We start from the raw sequence: 17,114 nt of genomic DNA on the forward strand, positions 1-17,114 counted from the left end.
TATAATTAGGTGCTCAGCTAGAGAGGGAAGGTGCAGTAAAGAAAGCCCAATATTATTTTAAACAATAGTTGCTTCTTTCTCAAGACTTTTCACTTGGGAGATAGTCTGGGGGTTTTTGGAGATTTTGATTCCTTTCCAGGATGAGATTCTACAGCTGGCCTCAGAACTACATGGTTAGTGAATGTTTCTCAGGACTTTGCAGAAATAACTCCTATGGTACCAAGATTTGATACAGTTTTGATCTGGGTTTCAGTCACAGGAAATACAGTCATTACTTCCAGGTTCTCTTGGTTGGTTGACCAAAGTGTTCCAGGGCCCTCTGTATTGAATTCACTTCCTTGTCTTCAGTTTGGAAAAACTTACAGGAGTCCCATCAGCCCACTCCCACGAGCCAGCATTCAGTGGGTTTCTTTTATTAAATCCAATCCAAAACTGCCTTTCTTCTGTCCTGTGAAGAGAAGAAAAAACCTTGGCTCTTCCTACTGAATTCACAACATAATGTAATAGGCTCAAGAAATATTTTAAAGTGTTTATGTGCACAGGAAACAGCTGATACTCCTGGCAGGATTGATCAGTTAGCAAACATTTATTGAGCATTTCTTACATGCAAAACCTGAGCTATGAGATGAATGTAGAGAAGATTAGCCTGGCTTCCTATTTCTCTTGGCTTGTATGGTGTGCTCACTGGCGACCTACAGTTGGGGGAAACTGCTTTCTCATGTTCATTAGGAATGGCAACACATTTTAAGTAGGATAAGAACACATGAAAGCAAGTTGGTAAGAAATTTTGGATCATCTTTTTCCCTAGAGGACTTTTTACTACTTTGCTATGTGTATTTACCACTTTCCTATGCTTCGATTTGTTGCTTTTTTGTCAAATGTTCCTGTATTCTTTGGAAGTTAATTACCATCACCCCCTTTAATAAAAGGTACACAGCAGATTTTGGTTTTTGTTTTTTCAGATCCCAACATAAATAATTTCATAGCAAATCAGTCTGAGGCACAGTAGATTAACTTCAGTAGTCACCACTGGGTTAGACTTGGCGAGAATCCCCACAGAGAACCATCTTTCCTACAATTAGGCAGAGGACAAATACATCAAACCACAGAGTACTCAATAAATCAACCAATAAAGTCTAATTGTACAGTGAACCATCTCACTAAGATAATTTTCTGAGAATAATTTGGAGAATTAAAGATTTAAAAGATTCAGAAGTCATGACAGATGCTTTATTTTCGTTAGTGCAATGAAGCAAGCCTATTCTGAAGCATCCTCTTCTCAGATATGTGAGCTATTGTGCCTGAACAATACAAATGAAAGGAAAATATGACTTAGAAATCTGTGAGATCATTGGGGCCCGGTTGGTGATTGCCATTATTGCAATTTACAGTTTGCAAGGTTGTGGAGGGGAGAGTGCTGCCTTAAGGTTAAGCCAGGTATCTTAACATCCATGACCTAGACATTCATATCACTCTCCTGCCTTAAGAACTTTTTATTTCTTTCCTTACTGAATTCAGAGTTCTACATTTTTCCTGAAATGTATTGGCTTCTAAATGGTATTAATTTTCTCTTCATCAATTTCCTGTAATTGTATAATTTTTAATAATATGATAAATAATAAAATAGAAATTTAAAAGCAGTGCCATAAGAAGCAGCATGCATGCCACTATGAGAACTGGTTTATTTGCTATAATCAAGCATGAGATTTTGTTAAATTCCTGGCAGTCTGGATACAAAGTAATAGAGCTTTTCTGATTAAGTGCTAAAGATTAATAATTTGATAGATGCTTGGCATTAAATTCCACAAGAAATTTCAAGTGTGAGAACTTACATAAATAGAAATGACAGAATGATATTTGATTTTACAGCAAATTTGGAAGCAGTTTGCGTGTGGTTATTTCATATAGCAAACCTCACTATGCTCAAGTATGAAAGGATGTTTTGCAAGGGGCTAAAGTCATGAAGCAAAGTTACAATTTAAGATGATGGAGACTATCCCATATCCCTTAAATCTGTGGCCCCACACCAGACTTCCAGTCCAATAATCCGGAAGCTTCTTGAACTTTTCTTCAGTTTCAGAGAATCTGACTCAGCAGCCCTGGTGTGAGACCAGAGTGCTCTGTGTCAAAAGGTGTCCCAAATGAGTGTGAGAATCAGCCAGATTTGGAAAATATGGTTTAGATCAGCATTTCCCACAGAGATTAACAGTTCCATGGGATGTCCTCAAAAAAAGAGGTTTGTTGTCAAAGAAAATGCTTCCTTCTAGAAGCTTTTACAATGCTAAAGCATATGGCAAATATCCAGGTTTGTGCCTTTTTTGCAAACATATTTTACCTTTTTCCCCCAATAGTACTCTGTAAGACTCACATGGGGAGATGTTGTCAAAGTCTCCTACTGTTAAGGTCATTACGTGGAGACTAGAGATGAATAATTTGATAGATAATTGCATATTAATCTTCTTTTGGAGTGTCCTAAAGGAAACTTATGGGGAAGGCCAGGATTTTCCTCAAAAAATAGTTTGGGATTTTCTCTGTAATTCAGGCAAGTGTTTCATTGAGACTCCAGATTTCCAGAGCTTGGAGCGTAGTACCTGGTGTTACATTTGTTTTTATTAAATAAATGTATGGAGCCATGGAGCCATATTGCCTTGGGGCAGGACTTTTGTCTGTCTTATCTATTGCGTTCTCTAGCCAGTTCTGCATATAAAAGTACCCCTCCCATGGAAGATAGTCCAAAAATGTATGCTAACTGACAAGAACATTGGAGAGAAAGAAGCCAATGGATGAGAAGGTTCACTAAAAGAAAACATAATGGCTGTCTTCAAATATTCAAAAATACAGTCCACTTGATCTGTATTGCTCTGGCTACAAGAAAGTTGATCTTTGAACCCAGCCTCCAACAAGGGAATGGGTTTTCTCCCAAATAAGGAACACTCTGAAAGGAATTATGCAGATAGTAGGTGACCACAGGAATATAGTGGAAGGAATTTTTTTGCACTGGGTAAAAGGTAGCACAAGCCTTTTATGTTTCTTCAAATTTAAATTAAATTAATTTTCTAACTCCATGTAATTCAAGATTCTGAAACTCACAAGATCGATACTGACAAGTGAATGCCTGTTTCCTAAAATGTAAAATTAGGACCTGGATTGAATTTTTTTTTTTCAGTCAGTGGGATTCTTTTTTATTTTTCCCAAACAAAATCTTACATGGACTCCTATTTTATACAAAATAAGCAGAAGTGGAGCTGGTGATCAGTGATGGAAATAGGGCCTCTGCCCACTGGGTCCCCTCCTGGTCTTGGGGTTCCAGGACTCTCAGGATCCTCAGACAACACTTTGAAAATCATGGGGTTAGATAATTTGAGTTTGGCAGAAAAGCTCTAAAATTCTGATTTGAGGTACATAGGAAAGATTTCAAATATCAAAATGATTGCCACTTTGTTCTTTGTTTTATGGAATGAGAACTTGGTGCAATATAAATATAAGACCATATGTATATATTTTTCTTTCACAACTAATGGCTAGTTGGTTTTAGGCTTAAAACAAATACTTGAAATTTTAAACAAATATTTGGGATACTCATCCCTAATAAGTCACTACTGGGAAATAGAGAATTTGATTGCATTTTTTCCAAAATTAACAAGTATTTACCTATTAAATTTTGAATGTAAAAGTTCATTCACAAAATTCTCTTCCTCAATATGGGCAAAGCTTGCAAGGTGAGCACCAAATTCTTCACAAAATGCTTCTGCTTCTCTCCATGTTCTTTTCATCAGGACTTTTTCACTATGAAATACCTGGTTTAGTAGGACAGAAAAAAGTTGACACTATCATGGATAAGGTGAGGCTGTTTAATTCTGGACAAGAAAATAACAGTATTATAATTGTCATTATTCTAATATTAAAAGCTTGACCAAGTAGGGAGAAGTAACATTTATTGAACTAGAATGTGCCTATACATCGTAAAACTATCTCATTTTATTCTCACAACAAATTCATGAGGAGGATATAATGAGCTCAATTTTATAAATAAGCTCCTTGAGGACTCTTTTTTTTTCCTCTAAATTTTGTGTAACTGGCATATACGTGTCTCTAAATAAATATTTGTTAAGTGATGCGGTCAGGCTACGAGAGGTTACAAATCTCTAGTCACACAGCTACAAATAGGCAGAGCTCGGATCAGATCTGGTGCTCCTTGCTTCAAGGGCCCATGAATTTCTATCTCACCAGATTGCCTTCTGACAAATTAGAATTGGTGGAATGATCATGAATCTGGCTGACCCACAGTAGGGAATGAGAAATGAGACCTGGGAACTAGGGCAGGTATATTACTAAGGTCTTTGGGTCTTTGCTATGCCTAATTTCTCTGCTGTTTCTCAGCTGTCTTCACAGTAGCTGGAAGACGTCTATCAAATAAACAGTCTACTTCTGACTTTATATAGGATCAAGGGTGAGGGTCCAAAAACACAGAACTCCAGATCCAAGGCCTCTGTGCCCTCCTCGTTTTTAACTGCCTGACATTATGCCAGAGTCTCTGATGCCAGGCAGGCACCCTGCCGCCAGGCTTCACCAGACTCTGATTTGCTGCAACCAGAATGAATAGCTTTCCCAGTCCTGTGGGCCACAGCACAGCCTTTCCATCTTTTAAATTATATGTCAAAACTTACCTTCTCTGGGAACCCTTTCTTGAATCACTTAAAATCCATCAATCCCACCACCATGCCCATCAAACACACCATACATTTGTTGACATGTCAGGGTCATATATAGTAGGAAAAACACTGGAATGGGGGTCCCAAGACAAGGGATTTATTCCAACTCTGTCAATAAATAATTGTGATCTTGGGCAAATCACTTCATCTTGCTGCCTCAGTTTGCTAATTTCTAGGGTTTAACTTACTGCTTTGTGAGATCACTTTTACCTGATGAATTTATTGTAGGATTGTACATGCGTACATTAAAATGAATACATTCACAGATGTTTCATGACAAGAAGATTGTAAGTACTGATTTATATCTAGGATTTAAAACTGATATGCAAAAAGATGTTTCTTCACACATTTTTTCACATGTATGTAAATACACACACATGCATATATATCAACTGTATGTTTTAATTTGTTTGATCCTCAGGTGTCTGGCAAGCTGCAAAAGCTATTTTTAGCAGCAGAATGGTACTATTCCATAACAAAGACTATTCATTTTCTTACAAACTATGGAATCGTACCACTTCAATACCCAATGAAAATCTACCTTGTTCATTTGGTACTATGCAGTAAGAAAAATATTGACTGGGGCCCTGACATTAGTCTTCAAAAGAGACCCTCAGTATCTCTAGGGATACGTCAGTCTTTTGAATTAAGATTATTTTGGAATATAACTGAAAAGACGGAAATGGTCAACATATATTAAGTAGCTGCTCTGTGCCAGGCACTGTTCTGGAGTAAGGGAATTTGGGATACATGGATCAAACTGAAATAATGTTCATCCCATTGAGAATGCCTAGGTACCCTAGCCATCACCTTGAAGCAGCTGGCCAAGCCAGGCTCTGATTCCCAGTCCAAGTAGCAGGGGTGAAATGGCCATCTTTCTTCCTGCTCCATTTTCTCCTGTTTTCCCACTGGCTGCTTACACAGGGACATTGCCTTAAAGTGTCTACAGTCCTTCACTTCCCAGCGACCAGGTGGACTCTTTCCTCGCATGACAACACAGCCACCACTGTAGCCTAAAAGCAGAAAACAACACTTTTGAATACCAGAATGACTAGAACATTTTGTCCTTAGAAGACAGGTCTCTAGAGTGTTGCACAATTGACATCTCATAATGAAGCACCCACATAAGAACAAGAAAGATGAAAAAGAAAGCTTTCTTAACAGGACTGTCTCATTTCTTTTCTTTTCATCTTTGGAGAAAGAATAGAAGATGGATAAGTGAGGGAAGAGAGCCTATGGAGCCTGGACTTTAGACATTTGGAGCTCAGAAGGCAAATGATAGGAAACTAGGCACTGTTCAACCTGGGACTAAAAAATCCCCAATATTCAATCAAGTCCCCAATATTTCAATCAAATGCCAACATTCCTCTACTTTCAATTATTGAGCTTCTTTTTTCTAACTGTGCAGAGAAAAATTCCGCCTACCATTTATTGAACACTTACTCTGTATACTGTGCTTTGAAACCCCATTGTGAAAAATCAACAATGAAAAATGCATAGTGGTTATCCTCTGAGAAACAGATTTGACAGGGAAGATACATAAATGATGGATTCAAGGCAGATTGCAAGGTACATAACAGAAAGCCAAACTATAAACCATGGGAGAGTGGAGAGAATGAGATAAATTCTGTATGGGGTGAAACTCTAGAATAAAGGCAGACATTAAGGAAAAGGGAATGACCATCTAGTTCTGAATGAAGCTCTATTCTTTTGTGTATGTTTGAACGTACTGGAAAATGAACCATATCTTTCCATAGAAACAATTTCAATGTTAAGACGTTCATTTTTCATCAAATCTGTATAGCTCATAGGACAGCGAAAAAATATACCTCAAATTTCAGTGAATAGTAGAAAACAATCCCATTCCAAAAATAGCATACAAATTGAGTAAGAATGAACCTTTTTTCTTAAAACCAAAGTGACCATTCATTTATCTAAATAAAATTAAACAACAACAAAATTGAGCCTCTATATCTATATATCGGGCTAGTCTGTATATTAGCTGCTAGAGATAGAAGGACAAAGCAAAATAAAAGAAACAAAACTCAACTCTTATTTTAGCACAGAGGAGGCACAGACACAAACATTTAGTTGCATTGAACATAATGTGTGACGTACTATACTAGAGTTCAGATTTCTGTTGTAGATTCTAGAAGGGGTGATGGAGACTACCTCAGGATATCAGTAAAGGGTTTGCAGGAAGTGACATTTGAACGGAATTTTGAAGGATGAAAAAGAGAAAAGAATTTTCAAGGGGTGCTGGTAAAAAAAACAATTATAGATGGAACATCTGAAGACTGATGACTTGGGGCCTGAAGGCACTTAAAAATATAGTCACTTGGTACTAAATATTTGTCTTGCTTAATTTCCTTCACAAGGAATGGCTTCAATTTTTTTTTTTTTAATACAGAGCAACTGGCTTTATCCTTGTCAGCAATGGGTGGTTATTTTATGCTCACAGAAAGACCAAAGAGAGGAGGAGTGAGAAGAAAGAAGACAGAGGAAGACATACAAAGAGCCTCTCTTAAAGGGATGGAAAAGTTTGTGCAAAAAGAGAAAGAATAAGGGTGCTAAAAAACCAGTGTCTGTGTCTTCAACAATCCTGAGTTCATGTCCCATGTTAGACACCATGCATCACAGCCATCAGCAAGAAGGTCACAGTCCTGTGTGGGTGTCCATGCTGATGTGTCAAAGAGACCCACAAAGGTGAAAGTGATCAGTAGTAAACAAGAAAACATGACTAGTATACTTGTATAGAAGAGAAGGAAGTCAAGAGAGAGAGTTGGTCCATACAAAGGCCATCAGTCCGCTCCATTGGCCAGAACAGCTACTTAGTGTTAAAGCTTGTTATGCCCCAATAATGGGTCCGTAATTAAAGGAGCGAGACTGATATAAAGTGAAGGTCAAGCAAAGCTTTATTTCGCGCCAAGCATCAAGAATCTAACCGAACGTTCGGGGACATACCTCTTACAAGAGAGGGCGACCCTTCTCTGTTTCACAGTCTAGCTTTTAAGGGCAAAGGCCATGCGGTCGGGCCTGGCCACGCACAGGTGACCAATGAGATTTTAACACACACAGGAAACTCCACAGTGATGCTAGGTGACCAATTGAGTTACAATTTACCCTAATGGACATTTGACCCAGCCTATTACACCTTGGTTAGGATTGGCGCCAGAAAGGCTCCCAAAGGGCGGGGGCCCATACTCCTTGGTAGCTAGGGAGACAGTATGTAACCCCCCACTGATTGATGTCTCCACCTGGTCTGACCCACCCCTGTATCTGGGCTTTGTTACCTGGAGCTGGTTTCTGGGACTTGTTTTTAAGTGAATCCCCTGGGGGAAGGGGGGCAGGGACAGTTTAAGGGCTAAACAACAGGTTTTTGTTTAACCTCAATGAAAGCCTCTTGCTAAAATATAAAAATATAAAATAGATCCTTACAAGCTGAATGAATGATTGGGGGCCACGCAAAGGGGAAAGATTATAGTGTGTAAGTGCAACCTGCCAGGAATGGAGATGTGCAATCCTGTTCAATGTAATTTTGTGTATGTGCTGCTGAAGCGAGCACTTGTTCAGTGTAATTTTGGAATGCAGCTCACAATCTAGCTGGTCATGAACAATAGAGGAGATGCCGCATACTCTGTGTGATGAGGTTCTAATTAAGTTGAACTGTGAAAATCCACATGGAAGCCCCAAAGGTGGTATGCTAATGGGATTGTTTTAGTTGAAGGAGCAGGGTAAATATGTACTCCCTCTCAATGCCTTCATCCTTCCTTCCCCAGCAACTTTTGACTTGGAGCCTGAAGTCTGGAGTTCTAGTCTCAGTACAAATACTTAGTAACTCAAAACTCAAACAAGTTAATTAATCACAAAAACCCTTATCTGAAATGTGGGGATAATAATTCCTTTTCTTCTCTCTTGTTTTTGTGAAGATCAAGTAGGATAATGTATTTAAAAGCACCCTGAAAGATAGGAAGGGCTAAAAATCATCCCTAAGATGTTGCTTCTATTCTTATTTTGACTTTTCATTACAAAAGCTGGGTTTTGTGGCAGGAGTTCTGCCTACATGTTCAAAGAATTTTTAAAAAGTTCAAATCAGCAAGTTTAAAATGTAATATACTTTTTTTTTGTTGGTCTTGCATTTTGTTTTTACTTTTTCACACCAGACAATGATTAAATAGCTCTGGTTTTAGATAGATACTCAACTCATCTTCATTAGTGGAGAAGGAGATGTTTGTGAACTGCTATGAAGATGAAAAGTGCTGTAGGAGTGTTATTGGTATTCTAAAGTGGTTAACTTAATGGAACATTTGACCCAAATTTTAGAGGCTCAGCCCCAAAGAAGCAGTAAAGTGGTGTAATAAAGGGAGACTGGGCTAAGGGAGATATAAACCGAATTTATAATCCTATATTGTGGGTATGCTTGCAAAAGCCAAACAATAACGGTAGGTTGTAGGAAAGAGTGGAGGGTGTTTTTCTCCCCGAGAAATTGTTCTCAAATTCAATAACTCATTTCCCATTGGAGAAGAAAAAACTATCATCTTATTCCTTGGTGGTGAATCTCGCATTTAAACTGATTCTCCTTATCTGCCTTACCCTCCCTCTGTCCCCCTTCAGTCTCTCCATCAAACATGAATGGGATAACTTTAGGTCGATTAAGACATTCCAATTCACTATTCTAGTCCTTTCCATTTGGCAAAGCTATCTAACCATATAAATAGAACTGAGCTGGGAAAGCCTCCATCATTCAGCTCTCTGGTAAAATACCTGAAAGTAGACAAATGAAATCTATTTGTGGCCTCAGGGTAGGAGGGAACTGTAGCTGGGCCTTCAGAGCCTCTGGACATTTTACTTGAGTCTGTCTAGTTATTTTCCCATCCGGCAATAACCCTTTCACATCCTTACTTCTTAAGCTTGTGCCTTACCCACCTCCCTTCTCTGCCCTTTTTTCGTTCTTCATGCAGAAAAGTGATGCTATGAGGGTAGATTCCATGTAATGGTATATATTGATATATACTGTATATGCATTTTATATGGTCTTTCTTTATTCAGCTTCAAAAACTCTGAGATGGATTATTAGCTTCTACAGTTTGCTAATGCAGAAATTGAGGCACAGACGTTTAGTAACTTGTCTAAGGCCACGTGGGGAGGGTTTGATGCAGAATTTGAAAACAGATTTAACTGAATCTACCATGAGACAATGTCAAGGTACACAGTAGACAGGCATACAATGAATAGTTGTTGAATGATTGAATCTTCCCCTCAAATTATGTTCCTCCTTTTCCAAGGAGCTCCCTCTCATTCCCCTGGTCACATTTCTTTTCTGTGTGTGCCCACAGCATTTTCTTAAAGATCTATGATCCCATTTTTACCTTTTCTGACAGTTACTTACATTATAAAAAGATATGGAAATCTCCAAAGAATGCCCAGAAATGAGAATAAGTTTGTTCCCATTCATGTGGTGGTTCATTTCAGAACTCTGCAAAGTCTTAAACTGGACCAGTCTATCTATCTGATGGCTGGAGAGGCTTCTCCTTGCTATGCGGAGTCACTTTCAAGAAAAACAGATTTGATTTGCTCTCCCAGGATCCCAATTTCCCTGTCATTGGCAGAAGATTTCTATTGACTTGGGACAATTGGGGTAGATGCTCTAGAGTTACCCCATATGAGTGAAACACACTTTTTCTGCAGTAGCATCTAGATCTAGAAACAAAACTTTGGTCACAAAGCCTGAGTAATAGATAGATGCAAAGTAGTGATTTCAAAGTGTTTCCCCTTCTTTGTACAGACAACTATGCAACTGTAATATAACTTGGAAAAGATTTTTGAATGTCTTAACAAGAATGGACATACTTTTTTTCCCTCTCACTCGACAGTCTCCATTTATATTGAATCTTTAAGTACAAACTACATCTTAGTTTCTAATGCATTCGCATCCCTAAATAAGAAAGGCCCCATTTTCCCCCTTTAATTAGTGCTGCTAGTTAGTATAGATAAAAATTCGTTTTCCTGTTTTACCTGAAGAGTTACTTCTTTTAAAATACCAAGTGCCACAGTCTCTTTGCTATTGCTGTTTTAGTAAAATAGCAGGAAACTATGTCTTCATAAAAACATCCCAAACATGAAGCTATGAAGAACCCCCTAATGAATCAGTGAATCTAGGCACTGATCATTAGTGGCTGCTAACATTGCAAAAAGGGAGAAAAGTGAACATTATGTGCCTTCAGATAGGAGACAGAGCTACTTATGAAATGGTTTTTTAAAAGAAAAGAAAAGAAAATCTGAATTATATAATGCCTCTGATTCTAACTTTTTAAAAATAAAAATGTCAATTTTATGGAAAATGAAGAAGATATTAAACAACATACAGGGATTAAATAAAAATAAAAAAGTCCAGACTGTAGGGAACTGTAGGACAAATAACCCATTTGTACAATGAATAAAATTTTTTAAAAATGGCAGGGGATAAGGAAGAAAGAAACATAGAGATTAAAATAAACATTAAGAGATCTATCAACCAATTGCAATGTATAAATCGCTTTGGATCCTGACTCAAACAAACTATAAAGTCCATTTACAGTTTATATTTATGAATATTTATGAATAATTTAGAAATTTCAGCATTAACTAAAGATTTATGTTATGAAGGTATAATTAATTACTTTTAGTTGTGATAATTGTCTTATATTCATGTTTTTAAAAAGAAATCTTTATTTTTTAGGGATAACATTGAAATATTTGTGGATGAAACAATATGATGTCTGGGCTTTGCTGTGACAAAATATGGGAAGTGGGTGAGGGTATAGAAGAAACAAGATAGACCATGAGTTCATAACAGATGACATGGGTGATAGGTATATGGTGGGTTATTACACTATTTGGGGAACATAATACAAAGTCAAAAAAAGTGGCAGAACTGCAATTCCACCATAGATGGAATATTCTGATGATATGACATAAGGACAGAGTCTTGACTAAGTTAATAAAAAACAGCAGGCTTTCTGTTCAGTGGTCAATTTATATAGTCAGTTTGGGCTGGATTAGGATTCTGACATGGGGACCAAGTTAATGGACACTTTCATGACAGGCAGGGGAAAAAATGTGATTTAGGATGGTGTTTCTGCAAACTGCAATTTAAAAGAAAAAAGAAAACACAGAGGCTTTTATATTGCGTTTTCTTCAAAAAAAGATTTACATTTTCATCTTATTCAGAGACAATTTACTCAATGTCAGTCAGCATGAGCAGCCAGACTGAGCATCATGATATTACTTTTGCTTCAGGGAGAACAGGAAAAGAGTAGTGCCACTCAAATAAATTATAGCAGAAACTTATGAATGACAAGGAGCTCTGCTTCAGTTCCAGATTTTAGACATCCAAATATGCCCCAAGGAAGGTAACATTAAAAACCAAGATTTTGTCTACTCAAAATGTAATAATTTATTTTGACAGGTATAGACATTACTAACAAAATTCCAAAGTATATTAGAAATGAAACCTGAGCTTTTTTTCTTTTCCAGTAATAGTGTGACATGGAACTTTACTAGTCTCTGCATTTTAATAATATTCATAGATTTGTAGAATTTGAGAAGGTTGTTTACTGACTGAATTATGATGTTTCTTTTTTAGAGCCATGCAAAGTCACCAGTTTCTAGACACATTTCCTAAACCAAAGCTTATAACGCAAAAAAAGTATTTTGTCTAAACTTCATCTTATAGGCATCTTTAAAAAGTATGATTTTTGAAAAAATAATACACTATATATTTTAGAGCATTTCGGATTCATAGCAAAATTGAGTGGAAAGTACAGACTTCCCTTATACCTCCTGTCCCAAATACATAAAACCTTCCTCACTATTGACATCCCATACCACAATGGTACATTTGTTAAAACTTACAGTGACACATCATATTACCACCCAAAATCCATGATTTATATTAAGTTTCATTCTTGGTGTTGTACATTCTGTGGTTTGGACAAATGTATAATCATATATATCCACCATTGTAGTACCATATAGAATAGTTTGATTGCTTCCCAAATCCTTTGTGCTTCACCTATTTATCTCTACTTCCCCCTAACCCCTGAAAACCACTTTTTATTAGTAATTTTTTTACTGTCCCATAGTTTTACCTTTTCCAGAATGTCATATGGTTAGAATCATGTAGTATGCAGACTTTTCAATTGGCCCTTTTCCCTTAGTAATGTGCATTTAAATTTCATTAAATGTCTTTTAGTGGTTTGATATCTCATTTCTTTTTCTTTTTTTTTAAAGTTTTTATTTATTTATTTCAGAGAGAGAGAGAGAGAGAGAGTAAACATGAGTCCAGGGAAGGGGAGCGGGAAAAGCAGACTTGCTGCTAAACAGAGAGCCTGATGCTGGGTTCCATCCAGGGACACCGGTGATCATGACCTGAGCAGAAGGCAGACATTTAATCGACTGAACCACCCTGCCACCCCAGGCCTTTTGTCCATTTTTAAATCTTGTCTTTCATTTTCTTATTGTTGAGTTTTAAGAATTCTTTGTACATTTTGGATAACAGTCCTTTAGGAGTGTGGTTTTTCCAAATATTTTTTCTTAGTCTGTGTCTTATTTTCTCATTCTCTTGGCATTGTCTTTCTTATAGCAGAAGTTTTTAGTTTTAGTGAAAATTGTTTCTTTCATGGATTGTGACTTTGGTATCTAAAAAGTCATTGCCTTACTCAAGGTCATCTAGGTTTTCTATTATGTTATCCTCTAGGAGTATTATACCTTTGTGATTTACATTTAGGTGTATGGTTCCTATCAGTCAGTTTCTGGGCTCTCTATTCTGTTCTATTGATTTGTCTTATTTATTTATTTATTTATTTATTTTTTCCAATACCACCCTGCCTTGATTACTCTAGCTTTATAGTAAGTCTTGAAGTCAGGTAGTGTCAGTTTTCTGACTTTGTTCTTCTACATCAATAAGGAGTTTGCTATTCTGGGTCTTTTGCCTTTCCATATAAACTTTAGAATCAGTTTGTTGATATCCACAAAATAAGTTGTTGGGATTTTTATTGGGATAGTACTGAACCTATAGGTCAGTTTGTGAAAAACTGACGTCTTGACAATATTGAGTTTTTCTATCCATGAACATGGAATATCTCTCCTTTTATTTAGTTCTTCTTTAACTTATTTCATTAAAGTTTATAGTTGTCCTCATATAGATTTTGTACATATTCTATTAGATTTTATATATAAATATTTCAATCTGGGGTGGTGCTAATGTAAATGATAATATGTTTTTAATGTTAAACTCCACTTGCTCATTGCTGTTATATAAGAAAGTAATTGACTTCTATTCATTAATCTTTTCTATTGCAATCTTGCTATAATCACTTATTAGTTCAAGGGATCTTTTAATGATTCATTCTGATTTTTTTAAAAGATTTTATTTATTTGACAGAGAGAGATCACAAGTAGGCAGAGAGGCAGGCAAAGGGGGGGGGAGCAGGGTCCCCACTGAGCAGAAAGCCTGATGTGGGGCTCGATCCCAGGACCCTGGGATCATGACCTGAGCCAAAGGCAGAGGCCTTAACCCCCAGAGCCACCCAGGTGCCCCTCATTCTGATTTTTTATGTAGGCAATCTTGTCATCTGTGAATGAAGTTTTCTTTCTTTCTAATCTGTATGCCTTTTACTTGCTTTTTTTTTTTTTTTTTTTGTCATATTGCATTAGCTAGGACTGCTACTACACTGTTTAATAGAAGTGCTGGGGCTGCCTGGGTGGCTCAGTTGGTTAAGGAATTGCCTTTGGTTCAGGTCATGATCCTGGGGTCCCAGGATCAAGTCCTGCATTGGGCTCCCTGGTTAGCAGGTAGTCTGCTTCTCTCTCTGACCCTCCCCACTCTTGTGTTCCCTCTCTCTCTCTCTCTCATTCTCTCTCTCTCTCAAATAAATAAATAAAAATCTTTTTAAAAAATAAAAGAAGTGTTGACAAGGAACATTCTTGCCTTGTTCCTGATGTCAGTGGGAAAGCTTTTATTTTTCACCATTAAGTATGGTATATGTGGGTTTGTAGATGTTCTTTATAAAGTTGAGTAAGTTCCCCTTTATTCCTAGTTTGCTAACAGTTATTAAAACAAACAGACATTGGATTTTGTCATATGTTTTTCTGCATCTATTGATATGATCATGTGACTTTTAAAAAATAGCCTGTTGATGTGATGGATTATACTAATTGATTTTTGGAAGTTAAATCATCCTTGTAAGCTGGTAAAAATCCCATTTGGTTATGATGTCTAATTCTTTTTTACATTGTTCTATTCAATTTATTAATATTTCATTGAAGATTTTTGCTACTCTGCTCATGAGAGACATTGGTCTGTAATTTTCTTTTCTTGCAATGTTTTTGTCTGATTTTAGTATTAGGGTAATGCTGGCCTCAGAAAGAGACAGTAAGTATTCCCTCTGCTCTGTCTTCTGTAAAAGATTGTAGAGAACTGGCATAATTTCTTCCTTAAATGCTTAGTAGAACTCACCAGTGAACTCACGTGGACTTGGTGTTTTCTGTTTTGGAAGATTATGAATTTTTGTTTCAATTTCTTTAATAGCTATAGACCTACTCCAATAATTTACTTCTTCTTGTGTGAATTTTGGCTGATTGTTTCTTTAAAGGAATTGGTCATTTTCATCTAGGTTATCAAATTTGTGGATATAGAATTGTTCATAATATTCCTTTATTACCCTTTTAATATCTCTGGAATCTGTAGTGATGCTCCATCTTATTTGTGGTATTAGTAATTGTGTCTGTTCTCTTTTCTTAGTCTGGTTACAGGGTTATCAATTTCATTGATCTTTTCAAAGAACCAACATTTTTAAAAATTGATTTTCTTTTTTGAGTGTTTTCAATTTTACTGAATTCCTGCTCTAATTTTTATTATTTATTTTCTTTGACTTACTGTGGATTTAATTTTCTCTTCTTTTTCTAATTTCCTAAGGTAGAAGTTTAGATTATTGATTTTAGATATTTTTTTCCTAATATATGTGTTCAGTGCTTTAAATTTCCCCTTAAACATTGCTTTCTCTGCATCTTACAAATTTTGATAAGTTGTATTTTTATTTAGTTTAAAATGTTTTAAAATTCCTCTTGAGATTTCTTCTTTGACCCATGTGTTATGTAAAAATGTATTGTTTAATCTCTAAGTATTTTGGAATTTTCCAACTATCTTTCTGATATTGGTTTCTAGTTTAATCTCACTGTGGCCTGAGAGAAGACATTGTATAGTTTCCATTCTTTTAAATTTGTTAAGGTATGTTTTATGACCAGAATATGGTCTATCTTAGTGAATATTTCATGTGATCTTGAGAAGAATGTATAATTTGCTGTTGATGGATTAAGTAGTCTATAGATATCTGAGAGAGAGGTATTAAAATTTCTGACTGTAATAGTAGATTTATCTATTAGTAGATAGTAGCTTCATCTATTTTTTTCTTGCAGTTCTATCAGTTTTTTTTCTCATGTATTTTGACACTCTTCTGTTAAGTATATACACATAAAGGACTGTTATTTCTTTTTAGAGTAGTGACTCCTTTACCATTATATAATATCCTTTTGTTTAATCCCTGAAAACTTTCCTTATTCTTCAGTCTGCTCTGTGAAATTAATGTAGCTATTCCTGCTTTCTTTTGATTAGCATTTGCAAAGTATATCTTTGTCCATCCTTTTATCTTTTAATCCACATGTATTTTTATATGTAAAGTTGGTTTCTTGTAGTCAACATACAGTTGTGTCTTGTGTTTTGATCTTTTCTGACAATCTCTGTCTTTTAATCGGTATATTTTGTCCTTTGGCAAATTACTATTACATATTTGATATATGAAAACTATTTTGATAGTATTATAATATCCATCTTTCCTCAGGGAAGAGCCTGAGGCTCCCTGACCTTTCCTCCAGAAACAAATTTAGAGGTAACTTATTGTCTATTATTTCTTGGGGTAGCCCTGATTGAGACCCACAAGGAAAAGGGAGCAAGGTATCCAAATCAGAACTCATGCTGAAGTAAAGGGGTGTCAAGTCTAGGTTGGTGACCTAAAGACATAAAGCTGGTTCCACAGGGGGTAGGTCTAGTGTACTTATGGCTGAAGACATTAGTTTCTCTGGAATTAACTAACCTGGCACAGTTTCATGTTTTGGGATCTAGAGCTGAGTTTTTGAGAGTGAACTAATAGAGGTCTAACTCTGAAATCCTGGCTAAGTTACCACCGAAGTCCATGGAGGAGATGGATTAATAAGAATGTTACCTAAGTAATGGGTCAGAATTCCACAGCAAAGTGGCAGTGACTGGACTGATAGAGTTGCCTATATGTGCCCATTCACTGTGCTTTGAAGTATAACAGACTATTCTGGACTGAGTAAGCCCCTGAGATTCTTAGACAATGAGGA

At 36.4% G+C, this 17,114-nt stretch overlaps 1 protein-coding gene across 1 annotated transcript in view; it reads right to left on the reverse strand.

The window, feature by feature from the left end:
• The window catches only part of PLA2R1 (phospholipase A2 receptor 1), a 108,986-nt gene that overhangs the window by 33,753 nt on the left and 58,119 nt on the right, over positions 1–17,114 (reverse strand). The window contains 3 exon segments of the mRNA XM_047721863.1: positions 364–448; positions 3,652–3,797; positions 5,523–5,725. Coding sequence (XP_047577819.1) covers positions 364–448; positions 3,652–3,797; positions 5,523–5,725 — 434 coding nt within the window.

This window comes from Lutra lutra, chromosome 3 (genome assembly GCF_902655055.1).
Source record: "Lutra lutra chromosome 3, mLutLut1.2, whole genome shotgun sequence".
In the NCBI taxonomy this organism is placed as follows: domain Eukaryota; kingdom Metazoa; phylum Chordata; class Mammalia; order Carnivora; family Mustelidae; genus Lutra; species Lutra lutra.